The following is a 25,438-nucleotide window of genomic DNA, read 5'->3' as shown; positions in this document are numbered from 1 at the left end:
AATATTTTATTGTATATTTTTTTTGAGCACAGTAGCAAGGTGTACCTAATGAAGTGGTCGTGAGTGTATATTCTCTGTCTAAAGCGACTCTCATCCACAGAACCCGAGGGTGTTCATGCTGACCTCGCTTTTAAAGCAATTACTAAATTATGCCCCCCAAGAATTCAGTGTGCTCCTTGAATATTGTTTTAAAAAATTTATTGAGGGAAAGTTTTGACACTAGCAAGTTCTTCATTACGTTTTCCCTGTAGTATTTACTATGTGGCCTACTGCTGCTGCTCTTTTTTTGTATAAAAGAAATCATACTGAACGTTCACTTCGCTAAAAACAAAAAATATATACAAAAAAATGGCGGTAGAACTAACGTCTAATATCCTGCTAAGATAGAGACTTGCACAAAAATGAAAGATGCTATTGAAAACGGATTACTGGCAATTTCTCACACTGACAGACTATTTGCTGAGCGAACTTTGAATTTGGACAATCGTGGTCCTCTCCTATGCGCGTACGTAGATCCGTGTGCAGATCACATCATCGGCTCCAAAGATCTGAAACAAGATTTAAAAAGCAAAATTAGATTTTGTTTCTAAATTTGAGGACACATCAAAATAAAACCGCATCTTTCAGCTCTTCTTTAATACACTGTGCTTTTTACAGCCCACTTATCATCTAAAAAAACAGCAAATAAAGCCCTTCTTCAGAACTGTATCTGAATGAAAGTGCAGTGTAATATGACAGGACCTTCAGCTTTCTCTATCAGTGTGGCTCATTACTGGAAAGAAAACCCTGTCTTCTAATCAATGTACTCTAATGTCAGGCAGGTGTAAGTCACTTCGGTGAAGTGTTGTTTGATTATTATTTCTTTTCTCTTTTACTCTTAGCCGCGTATTGTGTAGTAACTATGTTTCATCGTCAAAGTGCTCATCCTCTGCCGCACATCTATGGCATCATTTTTATTTTGATATTTTGCTAAAAGAGACAGATGCACAAACACTGATATCAGAATAGAGGGTGGGCGTTGGGGCGGTTGATATTGGCTGTAGGGGTGTGTGCCTGTGCGTGACAAAGCCCAGTGATTTATGGGAGTCCCTGGGGCGTAGCATTATGGCCAACTGCAGCGCTACACATCATCAATATCCCAGGCAAAGCTGTGTGGCAGGACGGCGAAGAAGCAGAGCTGTGAAAAATGAAGCCGAGGAGACTCCATCTGGCGCGTGGCGTGATGCCGAGGGAGACATTAATGGAGGTAACACCGGGGTTCATTGGCACTTCTCCACAGCGTGATCAATGAGACCAATTAACCCACATGAGGACACATACAGATCCGGAACCCCCCACCAGACAGCCTTGCAGTTTCTCCCAGCTCCTAAACCATCACAAATGAGTCGATGCAAATACTCTATTCATCTTTCCTAATCAATATTTATTGGCTTTGAAGTGAAATAAGAGGACATACGTGAGGTTCCTCATTTTTTCCCCATCTGCATTTTACACTAGACTGCCCTGATTATAGTCCACTCATATTAGATGACAGTAAACGCAATGAGCCACCACATGGAGTCTTCATTAAGCTCCACTTTCATCCATCTCTCGCCTAGAGCCTCATTTCCTCATCTGCTGCACGGTGCTTTAAGTCAGCCTCATGTGTATGTTGTTGGGGTATTTTGTGTGTTTACACTAAAAGGATCAATCCTCTGTGAAGTACAAGATGGGATGTGGTTGCTTTTAGTTGTCCACAAAATGAGCTTCATGTTTACTGATGGGCAGCAGAGGAGGGTTTTGACCTTTTCCCTTATTTGGAAAAAAGAAATTAAAAAAAAAAAAGGCTCAAGTGTTAATTTAATGAATTCAATGAGATAAGAGGAAAATAAATGGACGTGAAGGATTAAAAGCATGAAATATTTACAATGTCTGATTGATCTGCTTCTTATTGATGTGATGTCTTCAAATCTCTTTCCATCTGGCAAATACTCCAAAAGTGAAAGAGAATCATTGCTGACACAAAAGTAAATATTCACATTAAGGAAGCTGGAGCCACCAGATGTAAGGACGATTTGTCTGACAGAAAGGACAGCCTCACGGGGCAAAGCCAAAATGCAATGTTATTGCTTCAAACTCATTGATTTCTTGACTAAACAGTCCTCTGCAGCTGTACCCCAGACCGCTGGCCCTTGAGGAAATTACGTGAGTGTGCAAAGCAGGAGCTGGATTGTTTCACAATTATTTAACTATAGACTCTAAAGGCTGCTTTGAAGCAGCTACACTGAATTTAGCGCCATTTTGTTCAATATTTGTCTTTATCGTTCCCTTTAAAACGCCCAGAAATATACACACCTTTAAATGGGATCGACTTCTGTTCTGCCCATGTGTGTACAAGTAATCCCTGTGTTTCCAAAGCTGTAGCTGTAGGCAGAACAAATGTGCATTCACAATATACTGAGACTCAGTATAATTGAGAGAGCATACCTTATATGGACAATTCTGCCTGTATTCATATTGTAGATTTATCTATAATGTTTCTCAGGGTAATGACTGTGTGGTTACAGCCATTGAGCTCATAGCCCAATTCATATTGTAGGTTTTATTTTACAGTCTATTTGATCTCTCATTATTATCTGCTCCAACATCAGATCTTCACATCTAAACAATCCATTAGCTGAGATGAAATATGTAGGCGTTTTGCTTAAGTTACTGACAGCAGGGAATCTGTCTGATCTCCCCCTTCCCACCGGTATCACACATAAAGTCATGATCTTTTCTTTGAAAAATCACATTTTTCTCCAGTGATTCATTCCCACATGCCTATTAGGTTACAGTCCATCAATCCAACGTGGACAGACATGCACGCCCTCATCTTGAATAAAAACAGACTTGGCCCGTTCAAAGCTTTTTGTTACGCCTTTGAAAACCTGCATTCAATCCAAATAGCAGGCCATCTCAAAGGTTTTCATGATTGCCTCTCTGCAGAGTCACAGCCAGTAAAGAGGAGCTCTCCATCAAAGCCAAACTGGACACAGCTTTGTTGTCCATCTGGCCAATAAACCCCAGGACCAGATGTTTACAGGAAAACTGCTTTGTGTTAGTGATTTCAGATTGCCAGGGACGGGAGGGAGAAGTGTTTCTGATAGAATGTATGGCAGTGAAATCTTAATTTGCCCCTTTGAAATATACAGTAAGTATGTGATATTTGAGTATATGAGTATACGATTATTTGTATCTATCTGAAAGGAAGAAGAAAAGAACAGTTTTGGTTTTAGGTAAACCGTTCTGGGTGGCTTTTGTTTTGTCCTTGATGCACATACATCATTAGTCATGCATCATTATAATGGGATGTCTTAAAGACACACCCTTCTAAAGGGAAAATGAGGAATGGATGGTTTCTCCAACTAACCATGGGAGCTTAACCTCTTAAGCCCCAAGCCTACCTGATCTCCTGCCTTTTGCCCCCGTATCAGGGGGCGTTGGGGCTTAAAAGGTTAAAGACATTTCCCATGAACTACACAGTATTTTAGAAAACTGGTAAAAAATTGTACATCTGGTGTCACCACCCATTTCTGAACTCCCTTGACCATCTGCCCGGTTTGGCCTTCTGCTCTGTTTTTCTGTGGAAAATGACTACTTTCTGAGAGCTGAATAAAAAGATTGATACTATTGTTAACTGTATATACTGATTTTCATAATAGAGCTACTAATTGTTTTTACTATTAACAGATTGATCTGTTGGACTTCTGGGTAGTCCCCAAAGTCAGAGCTAACAGCTTTGGATGATTTGTTTACTCTAATCAACGCAAAAGCCAATTATATACAGCATGGTATCAAAAAGGACCAAAGGTAAAGTCTGGCCACCTCATATCCTCTTTGACTCTAGAATACTTTGGTACAGAGAGGAGTTCATGGTCCACTCTGGGACTATAAGGTGCCCAGATCATCACCCCTCCACCACTGTGCTTGACAGTTAAGTGTGTTTATGAGTTTTTGATGGTTTGAGTTTTACCAAATGTGGCGCTGTGGATCATGGCCAAACAACTCCACTTTTTTTATTTGTCCAATGGACATTGTTCCAGAAGAGAGAAGAGGCTTTCACCTGGCAACCCTTTCATGCAAAAGCAATACAAAAACCATAATGCCAAATTTCTGCTTTCATAGAAGTGCTCACACTTGCTAATATTTAGCCAGTCATGCTCATTTGATCGGCAGAATCTGACTGCTACTTTCCCTCTGAAATCCTATGAAAGCAGCAAGAATGTACTTAGTTTTTTACAACTGCATTTTCATATACAGTCTGTGATAGAGGTAAATATTAACCTTCTAACTCTTGTGAAAAAACTCTCAAAATGGTAAACTATTCCTTTAAGAAAAATGTTTTGCTGAACTATTTGAACTGTGGTTTTGATTTTTAAAGCACCCATGTGAATAAAGACCTCCAAATTTGACAAATTTGAATTTTCTTCTACAATGAAAAACAAATGTGATCATCTCAAAAAAGACAAATGCCCATAGTATAATGCATTCCCTATACTCCACAGCTGCACACACTGTCGCCACATTTCAAGTTAGAGTATAAACTTAAAAATTACTCACCAATATCAGTTCATCCCCTTTGAGTTCTCGGCTCCAGAAGGTCTTTGGGCCGTTCCCGCTCAGAAGAGTCTGTTTGCTGTAAATCTTGTTTTCCGTTTCCCAAGTGGCCAAACTCTGTCGAAAAGCATAATTTTATTGAGTTTCCTGTATTTCATCACTTTGGCTTCACCTGGCTGTTAGCACAGATGTGAGGGTTGTTTATCTATGTCTGTCACACTAATGTCTTGGTTTTTTTTACTACTTCCTGTCACTTTTAAGGCTTTGCAGTTTGTTTGTTTTCCCCCCAGCATCCATAGCTTCAGCATAGGTACATTTCAGAGTTCAAATTTTGACAGGTCAATTCACTTACCTTACACTTTCTGCCATCCACTGTCTCCTCATTAAACTCTTCGCCAATACAGAAGTTGATCTCCGTGGTGCGCACTGTGGTTGAAGTCTTGATGTAGAAGTGCTCTCCGTTCTGTCTTATCTCCACATGGGGCTTGGATGCGGCTGCCACGGCTACCTTCCTCAGCATGGCATTTACACCTGAAAGCATGCACCAATTTCCCAATGAGGCACTTTGTGGCTCACCTATCTCCACAGCCAGTCATACAAGTCCTCCAAGGAAGTCCTCCTCTGCCTGCTCCACTCTGTGTGTAGGGGGAGGGGCACACACAGGCTTTTTGGTTGGCTATCTTTGTGGTGACCTTCACTGAAATCAGTGTCAGTGAAGAAACTGCCAATCAGTGCCATAGTCTTTGTATAATTCATGGTTCTGTTATTTATTCGTTTGTGTTTTTGAATGTTGCTTCTTTAATTATTTTTTTATTTTAATCTTTAGTTGTAATTCTCAATCGTTTATTTTTTAAGTACCTTCTGTGCTGCCTTATGTCTGGTTATCATTGCCTGTGTGAGTTTGGTCCAGGTCTTTTCTTTCTTTTTATTTTGTAGTTTAGATCCTCCTGTGGTTTTCTGTGTTTTTTATTTTCCTCCTTTGCTCTTTTCCCACCATTGTTCGTGTCTAAGTTCACCATCTCTTATTACTTTTCCCTCATTTTGTGTGTTTACTTTAGTGTGTTTTTGCTGTAGCCTCTGTCAGGTTTTCGTTGCGTGCTCTGTTTTCTCTATGTGTTTGAGATTCATCTTATTTGCCAATTTGTTTTTGTTTTTTATGCTTTTGTTGTCCAGTAATTTGTAAAACCTGGTTTTCAATATAACTTTTTCAGCTCTTCTATCCTCTACATTTAACTATTAAATCTAAATGCCACACCCCTACATAGTTCTAACCTAGTGTTCTTTTTAACCTGAAAAACTAGGTTTTAACTCTAAAACAGGCCTTAAGAAAGAGAACCAGGCAGAAAGGTCCATCTTTGACAGAATCCCTCATGACACTGACGGTCTAAAACTCTATTTGGTACCAAGTGGTTTTATTTATTTTATTGTTTTGTTCGCAGCTGTCCTCTTTTCGAAAAAGAAAACATAACTGTAGTATGATTGTACCTATAAAAACATGGTTACACTCTCTGCACAACTACAGCACATAACAGTGGTGTTCCATAAGGAGAGCATCTATTAAAGCAAAGTGATCTCTGTCCTTGCATATCTGCTTTATTGTCCCTGCTTGCCTTTGTTTAGAAGTCACCCCATGCCACTGATATATACATACATTAAAGTGTGTCAATGAGCCTGTAGAGGACTAAATGAATACATTTCGGATATCTACTTCTTACTGCTTTCTCTATATTCTATTGTCTGGTGTTGACTTGTCACCTTACATTTTTTCTGCTCCCCTCTAGGGCCAAAAAGATGGTAAGAAAAATATCTGAGCTCATGTTTCTAAGTAAAGGTAGAAGATGCCTGTCCCATCTATCTCAGTCAAACGAAAAGTCATCACCTTTTAGCTGTCGGGAGAAGATGTTAGAGTCTAAACTTGATGGTTTAATTATTTAATAATCGGAGCGTTCAGCGTGTACAACTGAGATTTTTATCACCAGATGTTGTCAATTTTGAGAGTGCAGTGCCAATGTGATGACATGGAGGAATGCTTATTTGATTTGTTTAGCTGTCCTGCAATACGTGATAGATTCTGTCTTTCAAATTAGTGGAAAAACCATTAACCAGATCTGTTGAAGTGCAAACAGTCAGATGACAGAATTCTTCAGCCTGTTTCCACTCAAGTGCACCTCTAGAGCTTAAGTGCGGTGTTTGTTCCAGTGTTAAATTTGTCTCCTGTCACTATATTTTCCAATTAAAAAAAATAAACAGCAAGTACCAGACTAAAATTAGGCATATGTGGATTAGCAAATGACTTCTATTTGTATCAATTTAAACAGCCTTTTGTTTTTTTACATTTATAAACCACAATTTCACTGAACTTGCCTTTATTTCAAAGTAATGCATTTCAATTTAATTGGGGTAATAAAAGATAATAACCCACTAACTAGAATACTGAATTTTCAGTTATGTTTGAAATAAACCTTTGAATAAACTCACACCTTAAGGTAAGAAAGAGTCATTTGTCCTCACCCAAAGCTTTGAGAAGCTCGTCGAAGTTCTCGCTGCTTTTCATTTTCCAGGTGCCTGTGAAATTCTGCATTTTGTGCGGTTTTGATTGTGTGTCAGCCGAACGCCTCCTTTCTTCTGTCTCCTCTGCTGCCTTTCTTCAGGCTTTCTCTCTCCGCTTCTCTCCGTCTGTCCCTGTGCTCCCTCCCTTTCTCCTCCCTATGTGTAATGATCCCTCATGGCAGACCAAACCCCCTCGACCTCTGCCTCCTCTCCCCCTCAACAGACACATTTATACACCTACACACACACACACACATATCTCTGATGGTTTGTTCTGATTAGAGAATTCTTTTCATGACCTCAAACTGCTGTTTAGTTTCAAGGTTTTCAGGTCTCATCTCATCTGCAGTGGAAATAAATTCAAATCTTTTTCGCTAAATTTCTCAGAGCTGATTAAACAAAGAGCGCTATCATGTACTGAATAGCAAATCCGATTTTAAAGGATGTGTTTGAAGTAGCAGAAATCGTGTTTTTGCTTAGTTTTTGAGTAGTTGGAGGGGTTTCCACCTCTACAGAGGTGAACGTGGTGCGTTATAAGTTGTTTTCTGGATTTGTTACAAGACAATAAAAGCTGTCCATATGAAGACACTGTTTCCCAAATTTTAACACCTATGTGGAGTTCCCTTGCAGAAGCAGTGTCACAATCTGTTGCATGACCTTTATTTTTGCTTGAAATGAGGACTGATTGAATTAGGACCCCCATCTTATGTCTCCCTTCTGTTTGTTAGGCTGCAAAGGAATCACTTTACAGTATAAGGTGGAGAGGAGAAAAGATTACAGCGGTCTTCTAAAGATGAAATTTTCATCCACACAATGAACACATCATCTCATCACTTTCGCTGAAGATGAGACATAGACTTATGTAATAAAACTCCTTTGTGGTCACTATTTGCCCTCTCTTCACATATCAAACAACATTCTTGTGTAATCGTCTTTTCAATACCACGCTCATGTGGATGCTTTCAGTGCACCACACACCCTACACAGCTTCCACCAATACATCCCATGAGAATGAGGGGCCCTCCCTTTAACCCTGGCCAAGTCAGATTTGTTCTCCGTCTGACGGCCCCTCATCAATCTTTTTGACAAAATGCCTCCCAGACATGGCTTGATAATTAATGTATAGCTCAGAACAGGGAGCACTCTGTCATCCCACCAGGAAGTGTCAGCTCAAAGGAGGCCTCTGCCGTCTTCACTTGGCCTCCTTGTTTGTTTCATTCATCAGTAGATTTGTCCGTTGGTCTCTGGGTGGCTTTATTTTCAAAGGGAAAGTGAACGTTTTGTTTGGCATAGAGAGACAGTTGGAGGATGTGTGACAGGCTCAGAGGGAAGAGTGTACGCTGTAAGAGCATTGCCTTTTGCCATCTGTTGTCCAGCTCATGCAAATTGAGCTTTTTAACGTACGTGTCAGTTGCGTTGGTGCTGCAATCTGTTTAATCTGATCTTAAAGAGTCAGGGTTTTTCACTCGTGTAGGTCTCCAGTGACCTTTCTGAAGAACTGAGAACGTGTGACTGTACACTAGCACTTTTATTATTATGATAACAAGGATTCCAGTCTTCACACTAAAATATTTGCAAAGCTATTCTATTGGGAATAACACCATTTAAACCCAGTGGACTTTGCAAAGTAGATCCTTTCATCTCATTATCTAACTAACATAATGAGATATGACCTTTGGTGCCAGAGCGTCACCTTGGATAAGATCTATGGATGCCTTACGGTTAGGTGAACATCAAGGAAACACATTGTCCCATCAGACCCTCTTATCTGCACGTTGAACTCCCCGAGGACCGTACACAGGAATGCACAATATTGACATGTACCCTCATTACAATAATAATTAAAAAGATTTTAATCTCAGTGAGATTATTTCCTTGAATAACTAAGATAAAAAACAATAACAACACTAAAGCCAACACTGAAACTAATCAAAAATTAAACTGGAAATAAATAAAAACTGAACAGAAACAAGAAAACCCAATATGGAAACTACTGGATTAAAAGCAAAGTCAAAGATTCAAGTAGAAACACCCCCCCCAAAAAGAAAAAACTATAATAACTGACAGACTCCTTTTTATAGCTCTTATGTTTTATTGAACAAATACCTGAAGACACACTGACACATGATATGAACCCAGGTGTATTCTGCGTGACATAATCAGGTTTAGATTTACAGTAAAAGACAAAAATATATCACTTTCATTAGTCACTCGAGGCTGCATAAATGAAAATGGGGAAAAAAGTATTAATCTTAAAAAACCATTTTGCATGAATTCCCAGCTCATCCATATGAAGTCTTAGTTTTGGTTCATTCCAAAGTCCAACTGGGATCCCGTGAGTTATTCCAACACAGCAGACGTACGCGTAACTTAACACATGGACAGTTATGGCTCCACCTAAACGTTTAGACACATTACCTTCTCCTGTCTTAGAATCCTTTCTACAATCTGACCATTTCAGATTATTTAAAATAAATGTTTTGTTTTGTAATTGACTACCTTCTACAAAGTGCAACTAAAAACACCTCTGTGAGCCCAAAGTTACTCCTCTTAAGCAAATGTTAGTCACCATATTCCCCAAAAGAAAATAAACCTGAAAAAATAATAATTTAGGTCTTTTTAAAATTCACACAGCTTAGAGGAAACATACAAATACATTGTGCTGAAATGGACAAAGCATTCACATTATTGCACATATACTGTCACAATAGCGAAACAGCAGTTAGTTCACAACCAGGTTAGAGTCACAGCCCGAGCATAATGGAAAGATTTCACTTGTAGTCGCCTTCCTGTTAGATAACAAAACACTAAATGAGCCTTTTACTAACCAGCTTGATCACAGTGATATTTTCAACACTGCTAATAAAACCCCTCAGTAAAGTCAGTAAAAAGTGTAAATAAAACATTATACGGTATATGTACCATGTTTTGGATCGTGTCAAGTGCATGAGGACTTTGAATCAAAATAAAAATCTGTCACATTGTAGATTCTAAAGTGAAATGTTTGAATGCAACCTGGCTGATGCACACAGCTTTAAAAAGCATTCGCATTAAAAAGGCAGGTTTTAAAAAAAACAACAACAAAAAAAGGCCAAGAAAAAGGAACTTCAAAAGCCAGTCTGGTGAACATAAGGACACAAACACTTGGGAAAGATTTATTTACTGCTGATGTGAATGCGTCATCGCCAGTTAAATGAACTTCATCCAAACCATCATCAAAACACATCTTGGCTTTTTTTAGAAGAGCACAAACACAGGTTACTACAGTAACCATCTGGTTATTCACACAAATGATCAAACATAATAACTGTCAGCAATCAACTCTCCACAGCAAAGGTCCTCAAACAAGACTTTCAATCATCAAAATGCCAACACATGAGGATCAAATATATAAAGTAAATATATAAAGTAAGTCCCATTAGGCTGCATTATCTTCCATGCCCTTGCCATTACTGAAACAAAATGGCATCACCCCTTTAATTCGTACCAAACAGCAGCAGGTTCTGTTAATCGACAACACATAAAAACTGTAAACCTGGTTAATATTCTTAATAACCAGGTAATTCATGTTAAGGTTACTGGTTTGTTTGTTTGTTTGTTTGTTTGAAGTTGGTTTGAAGTTTAGAATTCATAGTGTGTATTTAAATTACTCCATTTTGACCCCAGGGCTGTTAAATGCAATTAAAGCAAATCCTTTTTCACTCAGTACTTACGCACAAAGTCTAAATTAGGGTTGAGGGCTACAAGTGGCACAACAAACTGGTCCTTATATTGTCTCTCCAGATATCGTCTACCAGTGTCTTGAATCCACCAGCTCTGGTCGCAAACTCAGTTTCTTTAGTGTCTCATAGCCAACCACCATGACGATGGCGGTGGGTGTGGATGAAATGATGCGTGCAGACAGTCCTTTGGTCAATCCCCAGAAGCCCTCCTCTTTGATCAGCTCCCTGAACGTCTCAATGATGGAGTTCCTCCCTTCAACCTAAACACATACAAATCCCATTACCATTTAGAACCACACAAACATCACAGCTAAGAGTAGGGCTGGGTAATGTGTTTAATCTAGTCAGTCAAGGCAAACATTTCCTTATTTTCGTTTAGTAATGTAATATTTACGCTTTAAGGGAGAAACTGCGAGTTAGTTCAAAAAAAAAAAATAATAAAAAAAATTGTGAGTCATTGTCAAAATAAAGTTTTACTCTTTGGTCATGTTTTTTTTTTGTTTGTTTGTTTGTTTTACAAGCTGGACCTGGGCCCTATTTCAGGAAGCCGGTTTAGAAAACTCAGAGTGAAAAACGATACTCAGGGTTGAGTAACCCCGAACTGTCCAACTCGGAATATTCGGTTTCAGAAAGGCTGATAACAAGTAGTTCAGTCAACGCGGAGTTGCTTTAACCCCAAGTTAAGCGCACGCACGAGGATACATAAAGCCCTGATTAGTGGAGCACAGATTGAGCGAGTCACCATGGAGACGGAGGGAAAGAAGGCGCGGTCAATGTATTTTACAGCGCTTGAGGCCGAAATTCTGATGGCAGCATATGCCGATAACATGCAAATTTTGCGGAAAAAAAGTAACACAGCCTCAGCTGCAAAAGAAAGAGAGCATGCATGGCAAAACATAGCCGACAGAGTCGATGCGTGAGTGTTAATTTAAACATTGATCTAGGGATTTCCACCCATTTAACACGTTATTTCATTTTATTTTATTTTATTTTATTTTGTATTTCATACATTTGATTTTGTGATGTGATGTGAGCGCAGGTGCAACCCAACAGGCCCCAAACGTTCCTGGCAGCAAGTAAAAATGAAATATAAAAATATAGTCCAAACAGGTAAGGTGTAATTGTATTATGAGCCATAGTGCTTGGTCTGTTTGTCCGATGTAAATCAATTGCAGTTAGAGGCTACATTAATTTCCCCTCTGTAAGCACTTATTGAAATTATCTGAGCACATTACAAGTACATATTTGCTTACTCTGTATGCTCAAATGTGACCCGTTATAGCCAACAGAAAAAAAAGCGGAGGCCCGAAAAACAGGTGGGGGTCCTCCACCACCACCACTCACAGAGCCTGGCCACTTGGCTTCCACATTTGTGATAATGTTGGCAGCATCACATATGATCTTCACAGTGCAGAGAACACAAATTAGCATCCATTACTATAATGAAATAATTTGTTAGTTTGAAATGCTACAGGGAACTATGTACCTGTACATTAATGCTGTGGAAAGACTTCCTGTTCACATAGTCTCCTTCATTTACCGAAGGAGCAATGATTGGAATGTGAGTGCCATCTATACAGCCAATCACGCCTGGGAACCCTGAAAATAAATGTAAAATTTAAGTAGTAGTTCAAGTATCACCACATCATAAATTAAGTTTTGTTCATCCTGCTACCTGCAATTTTGTGGCATCCCTCTTTGATGAATCTTGTGGGTCTATGACCGGGGAACACCACAAACGAGTACACGAGACGTTTCAGTGCAACTGTAACATTCCTGACTGCCCGACAGACTTGGAAACGTGCTCAGCGTCACCAATATTATACAGAAAGCTCGCGTTTGCAAAAAACCGAAGTGCAATACAAATAATATGTACAGAACTGAGAGCATGTCCGCGATGTGTCACATGAGCAATATTAGGCCTGAGGATGTTATTCAAATAAATTATAGATTGTGCTGAAAAACTGTAACGTTCACACAGAAAATCATCAGGAAATGATAAAATGTCCAAACGCGCTCTAATCACTCTCTCCCGGCGGAGAGCTCTGCGGAGAATTTGGGCTTCAACATCTGCTGGCTCTTCAAGGAAGGAGCACGCCATGTCTGACACTTCCTACAGTCAGGTTTCCGACAAAGAGGCGGAGAAGGTCAGGGTTAGTTGAAGTAAACCTGCTAGGGGGCAGGTTAGCTTCACGGAGTGTGTCGTCATAGTAACTCACTCAGAATTAATCTAAACTCGCTTTGTGAAACCGAAAACCCAGAGTTTTCGTTAACTCAGGGTATACTTACTCAGAGTTTGCACTAAACCGGCTTCCTGAAATAGGGCCCTGGTCTTGAAGTAAGGGCTACCAGATCATCTATGGTTTAGAGAGAACTTAAAGAAGAATAGCACCGATCCAAAATAAATAAATAAATAAATGACATTTCCTGATCATGTTTGACTCAAATGAGACCATCCATTAAAGGGTGGTGGAGGGGGACGACGCCTCGGACAGGTTGCCAATTTGTCACTGGGCTAATAGCTGATTTTGACTTCTGCATTGAAACATCACTGTAGGTATGTCATAACCACAAACACCTCTGAAACTCTACACTATCACCCATGGCATAACCCGACATGACATGCACCTCTCTGGAAATGTAACTACACGTCACATCAATGGAGCAACCAGTGTAATCGGCCTTTTCTGTACTTTCGATCCCTCCTGTGCATTTCTGGCTACATTTTCTCTGCAGTTCTTCAGTTTATCAGTGACAGAACCATCACCACCTCACCTAATAATCACAGCATTATTTATAATGACTTTATAGATTTGTTTCTATCAAGGCTGCCATCGCATATAAGACACCTGGACATAATTACAAGGTGGTTAACACCCGCAGGTATGAATGCTGGTAACAGCCTCGGCCACATGTGTACGTTACATCACAGACTCTACAAGGATTCAACTGTAACACACACACCCAGACAACTCTTCACATTTACACTTACAGCCAATTTATAACTACTATTTATGCTAGCATGGGTGTTTTTGGACTGTGGCAAGGCAGCCATGTGGGCAAGAAGGCCACATAAGCACAGAGGGAACATGCAAGCTTCACATAGAAATGTGCAGTTGACTTATGCACATGAACTCTTGACTTCAAACAAGTGGATTGTGTTGGACTCTGTTGTGTATATAAAATGTTTGTTTGTTTAGTGTAACACTGAGGGCCGTGGGAGCGCTGCAATTTAAAATTCCTGTGTATAATCTGTACATATGGTTTTTGAAGATAAAGCTAACTTTGACTTTAGTGCCATTTTTTGCAACACATTCAACTTGCTATACATAAATATAACTTCTATATCCTAAATTTTAATCATATGTTTGCAATAAGTCCAGAGAGACTAAATAAATTGCTTAAAAGTGCAACAGACCACCAAAAAGCTTAAAATGTTTTTTTAAACACATTATTCATAACTTCATTTTGAGGTACTCTTGCTATAACCTGCAGCAAAAATGAAAATAAATGTATATTGTGGCCAATATGCAAAACGTATGCATGCACATCAACACAGACCATTTCCAAAAGTGCATTCAAACTTCTAAGGCACAAAAGTCAAACATGACTTTTTAATAACACAAGTGAAGCTGTGATAAGCCTTGGAGAGGGAAAAAAGGGGGGGAGGAATTACATCTTTTTGTTTTCGCAGTTATTGGCACTCATGAAAACATTTAACAGTTTATGATGAAAACGTGGTGATATATATTGCGACACAGGAAGCGCTGTGAACAGCTGATCATATTGATAAAACACCTGCATCAGCATTATAATGTTTTTGTTGTTGCACATGCTTTTCACGTGATTGACATTAGCAGAAGGAAACAGCGGTCTGGGACACGCTGAAGGCACGATATAAGCACAACTCCTGGAGTTTTATATGCAAAAAAAATAATGCTCTAACTTATTTGGTTGCATTTCTACCAGCATTTAAAAATGGATATGCAAAGCTGGAAGCACAGGCAATCCTGCTGGTGATAAAGAATAGGAAGGGTCATTTTCACACAGACTTCTTTTTGCAACCAAAGGTGCCACCACCTGTATGCCATTCGACAGGAAGCAGTTTTCCCTTATATACAGTCTATACTTCCAACATTTGTATTTGGTGAGAAATATAATAGCTTACCTGGACTTGGGGCTGCTCGATTATGGCAAAAATTATAATCACGATTATTTTCACTGAAATTGAGATCTCGATTATTTGACGATATTTATTTAACCCTTTAAGACCTACTATAGAACCAAGTCCACCAGAGCTTATATTATTTTTTTTTTTACATGCTGTAGTGCCATTTCAAGTGAGCATTTCAAGTTGCTATACATCAATACAACTGTTATAGCCCATATTTTAATAATATGTATGCATTAAGTCCATAGTAATTACATTAATTGCAAAAAAGTGCAATAAACTACAAAAAAATTGAAAATCGCTTTTGTTTGGGTTTTTTTTTACATATATTTCTACTTGGGGAAATTTAAGAGGCTTATCCCTCAAAACTTTAAATACAAAAAAGTTGCAAAAAATAGTTTCCCACCACAGGAAATTTATTTTGAGTGTCTTCATAGTTTTATTTTGGAGATACAGCAATTTCTATATACTGCAGGAAAAACAAACATATGATGAAAATTTGCAAAGAAAACAGCATATCCATCAAAATTTTAAAAATTTCCAGCAGTGCAATTCGAGTTCTAAGCATCCCAGAAACTATTCAGAAAAGTATAGAGTCAAACATGACCTATAAAAACACCAGTATATGCTTTTAAGGCCTACAAGTAAAAAACTACATTTCCTGCGAAAATGACGTCACTTCCGGTTTCGGACAGGAAATGGCAGACATGCGATAGTTCGCTCTGACGTCTGTTTCAATGTGGGAAGTGTTATGAACAGCTGATCAGATCGGCAAAGCCTGTTTCTGGAATAGGGCTTTGGAGCGTGATGTCACGGGGGTGGGCGTGGAAAGGATTTTGGCCCGATCCGCCATTTTGGGGGTCTAAGTAAGGAGCGAAAGCATAGCCATGGTTCGTACTTGCTGTGTGCTCGGCTGCAATGTTCGATCTTACGACCGGCACGGGAATAAGTTTGGATTGTCTTTTTATGCTTTCCCAACCTGGAAGCAACATGAAGGAGCTCATGTATCGGATATTACCAAACGAAGGCGTCTAGCCTCGATAGCAGCCGTGAGACGAGCTGATATCAAGTTCTGTTACGTCTCCAGATATCAGCTGGTGTGCTCAAGACATTTTCATTCCGGTAAGTTCTAAATATGTTCACATCACACTTTATAGCTGAATAATATTATCGTTGGTGGTCTCGGAAGTTATAGAAATTGCGATCAAACATCGAATGGAGTGACTTTGCAGACATATGTGCTATGTAAAGATTCGCAGGAGGAGACAGGGAGGACACAAATTGGCGTTAATAATTTGCCCAATTATCAATGTGTTAATTTGCATCTACTTTACATTTATGGGCACATAATATGATAACGATATTTTAGCAGTTTAATGATAAATGTATAACATTAATTATGGTGGGGGGTGGAAAATGGCTATTTCACTCGATGCACTCCAGCTGACTTACCTTGGTATGAATGATGACGTACTCAGAGTTTGGCGGCTTGAAAATAGCCAAATCTTGCACCCAGCCATTTGTAAATTGGATATGCGCCTCCAGTGACTTGTAATTACGAAACTGGTTCGCAGTGTAAGCGCTTACTCCACAAACAAGATAGGTGAAGATATCGGGGTAGGACAGTGGCGGCAAGTCGTCTGGGTCTTTACTCCACTGCCGTATTTCATATGGGTCCAGATTTGCGATGCACTCTATTTTTTTCAAATACCGCTGCTTCGCGCATATGCAAAACAAATTATTGCGCTAGCTTACGCGGTTCTGGTTCTACAGGGATTTAAAGGGTTAACAATAACAATGTATTGAATAATGACTTTAAAAAATAATATAAAATAGTGTGCAAATACTGATAACAGTGCAAATGTTTGCAATATAAAAAATAAATGAAAAATGTAAACCTCTATGTTTAGTGAACTTTGCAGTGTTGCTCTGTGGTGCAGCTACGACACTGTAGCAAAGTTTACACACTATGTCTACTTGATCCACGTCTGACTCCGCGAACCCACAATGTTTCCACACCACTGAAGTTTTTTTTTACCTCTCTTTTCAACCACCGGCAGTCACTCTCCTCTCCGAATAACTTCTGCTTAGCTTTCCGAGCTTCCCTTGGGTCCTCTTAATTGTTGTGACGCGTGTTCAAAATGCAGAGAGGTGCGCTCGATTTGCCACACGGAGCAGCGCGAGAGTAAAGCACGAGGGAGGGGCTAATAATCGGCTCAGTCATTTTTAATGATCGTTGAAAGCCCAGATTGTAATCGTGATTAAAATTCGATTAATTGAGCAGCCCTACCTGGACTCGGGCTCTGACCACATCCATTGGATTGGTGACAGTAGAGGCAGTAGCAGCAGCTAGTGGTCCAGCCATGGCTTGTAAGATCAGATGAGGACAGTCGCTGGGAGCCAGTTTAGAGAGTTGCTCTGCAGAACATTACACATGCAGATATGGTATTAATCACATGTTGAGGCCATGAAGCATTCATTCACACTACAAATTTACTAAAATAATGAAGACACAAAAGATAAGACAGACTTACAGCCTCAAAGTCAAGAAACTGCACTATAGCTTCCACTTACCAGCATAAAAGTGATAGAAAGGCCACCACACAGCACTGTTCGGTATATAGGTGAGTAAAGAAGCCACATATCCCCTGTAGAAACCCCTAAACCCATCAGCAGCAAAAATCTGAGCAATAATGTTCCTGGTTTGGCCAAACACTTTCTTTGGCTTTCCAGTCTCAGTGTTTGAGTCAAGCCGAAAGCGTGTGAGGTGCTGCCCTTGGCCCTGCATCATCAGCTGCTGAGATATGACGTCAATGGGAACAGTGATGCTCTGAGCGACCAGGGAGGCCGAGCCCCCCGCCACCAGTGACTTGACGGTGTTGTCCTCTGAATACTGCGAAACGTACTTCCTCACCAGCTCATAGGTGGTTATGTACGCTTGGCCTGAGATGAGGGTGAAGGTGTTGACCATGAAGCCACGATACAGGCCTCGTACGCCCTCCACCCGCAGGATCTTGAAGAAGGCATCGAAGGTGCCGCCATAGAGTGACTTGCCCTTCTGCACTTGTAGTCGAGTCCGGATCAGAGTGGCCGGGTAGACTGTGGCCCGGATTGTCATAGTCATGAACAACCCGAAGGAGTAGAACTTCTTTTTGTCGAGGTCCTCCCATTCGATGATCTGGATGTTCCTTTTCTGCTGCATCCTGACAGCTGTAGGTGCCCCCTCATCAGACGGATTCTTGTCTAACACACGGAGGGAAAAAAAAGGAAAGAAAACAGAACTGTCTTTAAAGTGGCAGCTAAAAGAAACTGTGTGGGGGGTTTTTTTATATTCAAAATGAAAACTGGCAAACATTTTGTGTTCTGAAACTCTTTTAGACACTGTATTCTGGAGATGAAGGGCAAGTGCAGAAACTTCATGAAAATCCTCCTGGATGCAATAATAACCTCTCCAATTTAGGCGATCTTGTACCATTTTGTCATTCCTAATATTACCTAAATATATTACGAAATGCCTTTAATACAAAACTGGTTGTTACTTCTCCTTGAGCAGTAATGTTTAACTTGCATCCAGTTATCTACGAATGAGTTCAAGGGTCATGCTGACACTAGCAAATCAAAGCTAAAAGGCTGTTTCTAAAGAAATAAATGTCTTAAGTAAAAACTGTACTATCATGCTCTTACAAATGTCTGATTATATATGTACACATTATAGGAGAATGTAGCTGACCCCGGTATCAGAGGACACCGCGTTTCTGAGTAAACGTGGAGTCAACTGAAGCGCCAGTGTTTCAGCTGAAAGCAACACGTAAACCTAATATAGCAACTAACACACTGAGCAAGCCAAGAGCTTCACAAAACGTGCCAGTTGCCACCTACTGGTTTAGCGTTGTTAGCTAACATATTTTAGCTTAAGCCGCGCTAGCCCCGGGGTAAACGATGTTAGCATTGGTTGAACGTTAACTAGCTTCGTGACTACTTACCTATTCGGACATGTGTTTATTTCAGAGTCATCTGCTTAGTGTAAGTCGAGCATGAAACATCGCGTCAACAAACGACTGGGAATGTGTAACTAAAGCTAGCGTGGGTGAAAGACAAGAAAACACGGAGTTGGCTAACTTCCAAGCTAGTCGGCTAACTCTCCGAGATCTTCCTGCTCCCATTCAAACGCCATGCTGTTCAAACAGCCAATCACATGCAAAGTGTCTTCTTCGCTTTCTTTTACTTTACGCTTCCGGATATTTCAGCTGTCTCGTTACTGTCGCGCACCACCAGGGCTGGAGTAGTAAATGTATTTCAGCAAGTTCAAGAGGCAAGAAAGGGCAACTTACCCGAATTTTGTTTTGAATATATACTTTATCAGGGCCCAGTTTCTGATATTAGTTTAAGTAGCGTTTATTATAGTGAACGCGACTTGGTTTAATTTCAAATTCAAATTCAAATTTATTGACCATTTATTGACCATAATTTATTGACCATCCATGGTATAAAATATGTTCCTAAGGATATTATAATCTTGGTGTTCCATTGATTTTTACCAAATTAATAAAAGCAAATATTTACAATCTAAAGAAAGAAAGAAGGAAAGAAAGAAAGAAAAGGGGAAAAAAGTATAACTGAAAACAGAAGAATAGTTCAACTCAATGACAACAATGACCCACAACATGTAAAAACATACCTAATGACCTTATGACTCTAAACTGTGTCATGTGCCATGGCTCAGACGTCATTTAGTATTTTTGCTTCTGCACAAGACAGTGACTATTTGTGAGAAAAACATGGCAGCAAAAGTGAAAGGGTATGTTTACAAGATTGCTGCAAAACAGTGTTGCTGACAATAAAGAGATGGAGGTGGCAAAGTTTACGTTTTTCACTGGGAGTGACCAGAATGGACAGGATTAGAAATGAGTACACTAGACGGTCAGCTCAGGTTGAGGACAAAGTTAGAGAGGCAAGGCTGAGATGGCCTGGATATGTGCAGAGGAGTGACAGTGGGTGTATTGGACTAGGAATGTTAAAAATAGAGCTGCCAGGCAGGAAAAACAGAGAAATTCCTCACAGGAGGACATACAACCCATATGCAAAGGGTTGGTGTGACAGAGGAGGCAGTTTATCCGCTGTGTCTACCCCTAGAGGGAGCAGATGAAAGAAGGAGGAGGATGTACTTTTGCTTCAGTAAAGTTGTCATTTTTAAAAGTGCCATTAGGGGGTGTTCAAGTACATCACTAACCAGCAGTCAGTGAGCTGTGCACTGTGTTACAGACTGATCGGTCCTCCCACTGAGAGGTGGCGCTGCTGAGCGGCTACTTCACTGACGCGGTACGCCGGTGTTTGTGAGGAAACGCCAAATTGAAAGTAGTGGACCTCTCATCCTGGGCAGAAGTACGCCAACTTAGACTCGTTCATCCGAGGTAAATAATACACAATTACTATATAGTCACTACAGTACTTGTTATTCTAGCATAATTTTACATCTTTACTTCCTTTTGTCGTGGAGCAGCTTGGCGACTTCGTTTGTTATGAACTAGCTCGTTAGCATGCTAGCTAGCATGCTGAGATATTGCAGATTCATTCTGCTGCACCAGTTAGCCGACTAGCTGCCATGGGCTTATTAAAGCACGCGTTGTTTTTGTAAACCAGCCTCAGAAACTTTTAGCACCTATTTTGGTTTCTGACTTTAGCTAAATATATGTTCACTTTCTTTATCCCTGAATTCAGATACGTCTTGTGTCAATTTTAAAAAGGCATCGTTGTGTGGGTCTTGTCTTCTGCAGCTTACGCCTGTCTGTAACTGCTGCTCTTTTTACCTTTTCCAGGATATTGCCAGCGACTTGAGAAAATGGTACGTAGCTGTTATACTTTTTAAAAATCTCAAAATGTTGTTTGTTTATTTTTTTTTAACTAGTATAGGCATTCATTTTGTGTTGTTGTTATTTTTTAGTCTCGCAGATATGATTCCCGGACAACCATATTTTCTCCAGAGGGTATGTTTTATTTCTTATCTAAGACTTTGTAACCAAATACTGGTCAAAATAATCCAACACAAGAGGCCCAATACTATCATTCTATTATTACATTATTACAATATTACAATCTTCTGAGTTTTTGTTATTTTTATCCCTCTATGAACTTCAAAACAAATACAAACTATCCAAATACACCAACTCATGACTAGTACTTAAAGCAGGAACATGTGGTTTAATGAGCCTAGTACAACCCCCAAGAAATAAACACTCTGGGTCAACGCATGAATAATTTGAGTTTAGTATTTTACTTCAGGGGCTACCTGTGAGCTCGTATCCATGGTGAAACTGTTGTAAAAGTATTTGTCTTTAGTATTTTATATAGCCACTGTTTTCCAAAAACTGGTCTTAAAGGGGTTTGTTTTTTCAGTATTGTTCACCTAAAAACCCGACTGTAATTTACAGGACGCCTGTATCAGGTGGAGTACGCAATGGAAGCAATCGGTCACGCTGGAACGTGTCTGGGTATCCTAGCAAATGACGGGGTGCTGTTGGCAGCAGAGAGACGCAACATCCACAAACTGCTTGATGAGGTTTTCTTCTCTGAGAAGATCTACAAACTCAATGAGTAAGTGAGCTTCACTAGATTCTTACCTTCAAAATGTAGTCATTCATTTTGTTTTTTGGTTAACATTGCGTTTGTGGTCACATTTTCAGAGACATGGCCTGCAGCGTTGCTGGGATCACATCAGATGCTAATGTACTGACAAATGAGCTGCGGCTAATTGCACAGAGGTGAGTTTCAGAAGGAGACACATTTATGGCTGTAATTAGAAACAAAGGGATGATGGTGAATGCAGGCTGATATAACCACCACCAGCAGTTGTTTTCATAGCCATAAATAAAGAAAAGCCTAAATATGTGTAGACTGGTGCACTTTCAAAATGAATCTTATTACTTGAGTTATTTTATCACAAAATGTGTTAAATAGTTGGTGATCTGAAGTTTGAGATTACAGCCTTAAACATGTGTCTGTAGTTTCTAACCATTTCTCTCATTTACACCAACCACTAACCAGTTTGAATTCTTCGTAGGTATTTATTGCAGTACCAGGAGCCAATACCCTGTGAGCAGCTGGTCACAGCTCTGTGTGACATTAAGCAAGCTTACACACAGTTTGGAGGTAAGATGCACTGTCTGTTTTAATGCTCACAGCCTTTTACATTGCTCACCATGGCAAATCTCCTCAACTTATTGTCAGTCCTTACTTTTAAAGTGTTTTAAATGGGGATGTGCTTGACTGGTCAACTAGACATTTAAACACTGCTGCCCTTGCTCTTTAACACCAGAAACACTAGTTAGTTAAACATCCATTCATCCGCTTATCCTTTTCAGGGTTGCGGGGGGTGCTGGAGCCTATCCCAGCTGTCATAGGGCGAGAGGCGGGCTAACACACAGAAAATCATTCGCACTCACAACTATGGGCAATTTAGATTAATCAGTTAACCTATCCCCAATAAGTGCATGTCTTTGGATTGTGGGAGGAAGCCGGAGTACCTGGAGGGAACCCACGCAAACATGGGGAGAACATGCAAACTCCATACAGAAAGACCCCAGTTTAATGGTGGAGTTGAATTCAGGACCTTCTTGCTGTGCGGCAGCAGTGCTAACCACCATGCCACCGGTTAAACATAATATTCTTATTTTATTATTGTACAACTGTAGTTCCCGGTTCAAAGTCATTACTGTGCCAGCAACTGCTAACCATGGCTATAGCCCCTGAAAGACAGCTGCACCACCCTCGCTCTGTCTGTCTATGAAGGGAAGTTTTGAATGGGAAAGAGGTGGGAGTAAAAAGAGGACAGCCATGCTAACCCGTGTAATGCTGCAGTACTTTGATTTTAGAAAGAATTAGCAGGTGTATGTCAGCTGTGTATGGAAACAGCAACCAAAGCCAGGTGTAACCACAATCCACAGCAAGGTGTGGAGGCTAGCATGTTGCTGTTGCTGCTAGCACTGCTAAGCTTAGCAAGATTCTTCAAACTAATCTGACACTTTGTGTTTTTGCAGTGTTATACATCCATGATACAAAGTGAGACACATAACAGCAACATTTAAAACATGATTTGATTAACAAGAAACGTGATTAACAGTTTCTTCTAGCTACTAAAATACACCAAATATTTATCTACGTCCATTAACGTGCATGCAGTTTTCAGTGTTTTCTCAGTGTGTTTTGTATTCGAGACTAGTCAACTAGTGAGATTTTTTTTTCTGTCATTTAAGTGACTAGTAAATTTGTTGCCAGGAACATCTGTAGCTTTAAATGTCTCTTCATAACACTGACTTTTATACTTTTTTTTGTCAAACCTGATATCTGTGAAGCTCTCCTCTCTGCTTAAAACACAAAAGATGTATTTTAGCATTTTCTAATAGCTGTGTGGTTTGTCTTGACAGGTAAGAGGCCATTTGGTGTTTCTCTCCTCTACATGGGCTGGGATAAGCATTACGGCTTCCAGTTGTACCAAAGCGACCCCAGTGGCAACTATGGAGGCTGGAAGGCAACCTGCATTGGAAACAACAGCGCTGTAAGCCTGAAAATACTCTGATAATGAAAATCTGTGAAATGATCTCATTACATACACCAGGTAGTGGGAAGCAAACCAGATTGTAGTCTTAAATCTCAGAAGCTCGTGATAATCCTTTATTTACCTTAGTTTCTTTGATTTTTATTTTATTTCTTTATTTTTTTGTCTTGGGTTTGGTTAAACCCATATAGTAATGGATATTCTAAATGTTTTTGTTTTTTCTAGTGAAATTCTAGAGGCCTAAGTGACACATGTATACACATATTTTTTTTAATACACTGTTCTTGTGGCGTTTGACACGTTCACTTCTTTTGCTTCAGGCTGCCGTATCCATGCTGAAGCAGGACTACAAAGAGGGAGAGATGACTCTGTCCTCTGCTCTGGCTTTGGCTGTCAAAGTCCTCAACAAAACAATGGATGTCAGCAAGCTGTCGGCAGAGAAAGGTGAGGCGCAAAAGGACTTTCTTACTGTTATTTCCATTTACTATCAGTAGACCAAAATTGGGTCCTGCCTTGTTGCCAATAGTATACGATAATAAAACCCTGTTTCGCACCGACTGTTTCAGTGGAGATTGCCACCCTGACACGGGAAGATGGGAAGACGAAAATAAAAGTGCTGAAACAGAAAGAAGTGGAGGAACTCATCAAGCGCCACGAGGCCGAAGAGGCGAAGGCTGAGAAAGACAAAAAGGAGAAGGAGCAGAAGGAAAAGGACAAATGAGCAAAATAATAACTTTCTTTTCACCCGTGTCACCAAAACCTGTTTTGTTTTGTCTTTTACATTAAACATTTGGAAACTGATAGAAATGTTGGTTTATTTGTACATGTCATACACGTGATCCGTGTTTTATTTACACAATAAAACACGCTTTAGAGCAATATCAATGTAATAAGCAGTATGCTGAATTTTGAAGTTAATTAAAGGCCATCTGTATGGCTGTGTTGTCATAAGCTCCCTTTGTTTTTTGCCACTTGATGGAGCCATCGGTCTTGTGGATGAACACTTTTTATTCAACATAAGAGAAGCTAAGAAAACACTACTACTTTTGGTAGTATCGCAATTAATTGTGAAACTGTCACTTCAAAAATAAAAAAATCCAGCATGTTGAAGCACGCATCTAGTCACCAAAATCGAGATCACAGTTTGACTATTAATTCAAAGAAATAGAAGTTGTTATGTGCTCTGTTTTCCCAGAGAGGCAGATAAATATTTACCACATGTCTTGCATAACCTTCTCTTCCGTGACACTGAGCGTTAAAAATAAAGTTTCCTCTGTTTACTGTTGGCCCATTGAGCCTCGCATCCTTCAGCCAGCTCCATCTCACTTCCTCTGTAATGTGATCTGCTTACCACTTGATGGCGAATGTGTTCACCTTTCAAATATACTCCAGCCAATGTCCTGGTCTGTGTTAGGGAACACATGTGCACTTAATTCTTCTCATAGAGTCGTAGCATGGCTCTATCATTTTTATCTCAAAACACTGCTCAGTTTGCACCATAAACTATGAAAAATAACCACCACAATTTGGTTAACAGTCATCAGTCAGCGAACAAGACGTGCTGAATACAGAGCAGTGGAGCCAGACTCACAGATGTAAAAGTTTAAAATAAATCACACATAATCCTAAGTGATCGGGCAATAGTTGTCATTATGCCATCAATTTTGTGTACACAAACACTCAGATATGTTGGATAGCATGGTATAAAGAGCAGGTGGTTAATATGAACACAACTCCGTGCCTGTATCACTGGTGTGTGATCAGTAAAGGGAACTTTGTTACAAACGATGTAGGTGATCACTAAAACCAGCTGTTGTTAACACTATAGAACATATCCACTAGAAGGTTGAGCTGACCGACACCATC

At 39.9% G+C, this 25,438-nt stretch overlaps 3 protein-coding genes across 4 annotated transcripts; 1 reads left to right on the top strand and 2 right to left on the bottom strand.

Annotated features, from left to right (window-relative positions):
* Positions 1-181: 181 nt before the first annotated feature.
* Positions 182-7,307, bottom strand: LOC101483392 (cellular retinoic acid-binding protein 1). The gene is made up of 4 exons (XM_004558027.3): positions 7,090-7,307; positions 4,931-5,109; positions 4,582-4,695; positions 182-548 (listed from the first exon to the last, which is right to left on the bottom strand). Exons 1-4 carry the CDS (start codon positions 7,157-7,159, stop codon positions 498-500), a joined length of 414 nt encoding a protein of 137 aa, XP_004558084.1. The 5' UTR covers positions 7,160-7,307; the 3' UTR covers positions 182-497.
* Positions 7,308-9,200: 1,893 nt separating this feature from the next.
* LOC101483107 (solute carrier family 25 member 44) lies at positions 9,201-19,225 on the bottom strand. The gene is made up of 4 exons (XM_004558026.3): positions 19,005-19,225; positions 17,596-18,264; positions 17,312-17,439; positions 9,201-11,110 (listed from the first exon to the last, which is right to left on the bottom strand). Exons 2-4 carry the CDS (start codon positions 18,221-18,223, stop codon positions 10,919-10,921), a joined length of 948 nt encoding a protein of 315 aa, XP_004558083.1. The 5' UTR covers positions 18,224-18,264; positions 19,005-19,225; the 3' UTR covers positions 9,201-10,918.
* A 1,056-nt stretch (positions 19,226-20,281) lies between these two features.
* On the top strand, positions 20,282-24,858 carry psma4 (proteasome 20S subunit alpha 4). Of its 2 annotated transcripts, none has more exons than XM_004558025.3 (9): positions 20,282-20,432; positions 20,838-20,863; positions 20,963-21,005; positions 21,450-21,612; positions 21,702-21,779; positions 22,079-22,167; positions 23,442-23,572; positions 23,893-24,016; positions 24,139-24,858. In XM_004558025.3, exons 2-9 carry the CDS (start codon positions 20,861-20,863, stop codon positions 24,291-24,293), a joined length of 786 nt encoding a protein of 261 aa, XP_004558082.1. In that variant the 5' UTR covers positions 20,282-20,432; positions 20,838-20,860; the 3' UTR covers positions 24,294-24,858. The 2 variants fall into 2 exon arrangements, with proteins under 2 accessions (XP_004558082.1, XP_076740977.1); XM_076884862.1 differs by having other exon boundaries at positions 20,312-20,432; positions 20,796-20,863.
* Positions 24,859-25,438: the final 580 nt, after the last annotated feature.

Source organism: Maylandia zebra, linkage group LG1, assembly GCF_041146795.1.
Source record: "Maylandia zebra isolate NMK-2024a linkage group LG1, Mzebra_GT3a, whole genome shotgun sequence".
In the NCBI taxonomy this organism is placed as follows: domain Eukaryota; kingdom Metazoa; phylum Chordata; class Actinopteri; order Cichliformes; family Cichlidae; genus Maylandia; species Maylandia zebra.
Note: the sequence above shows the minus strand (reverse complement) of the source record. Positions and strands in the feature narration are given on the sequence as shown.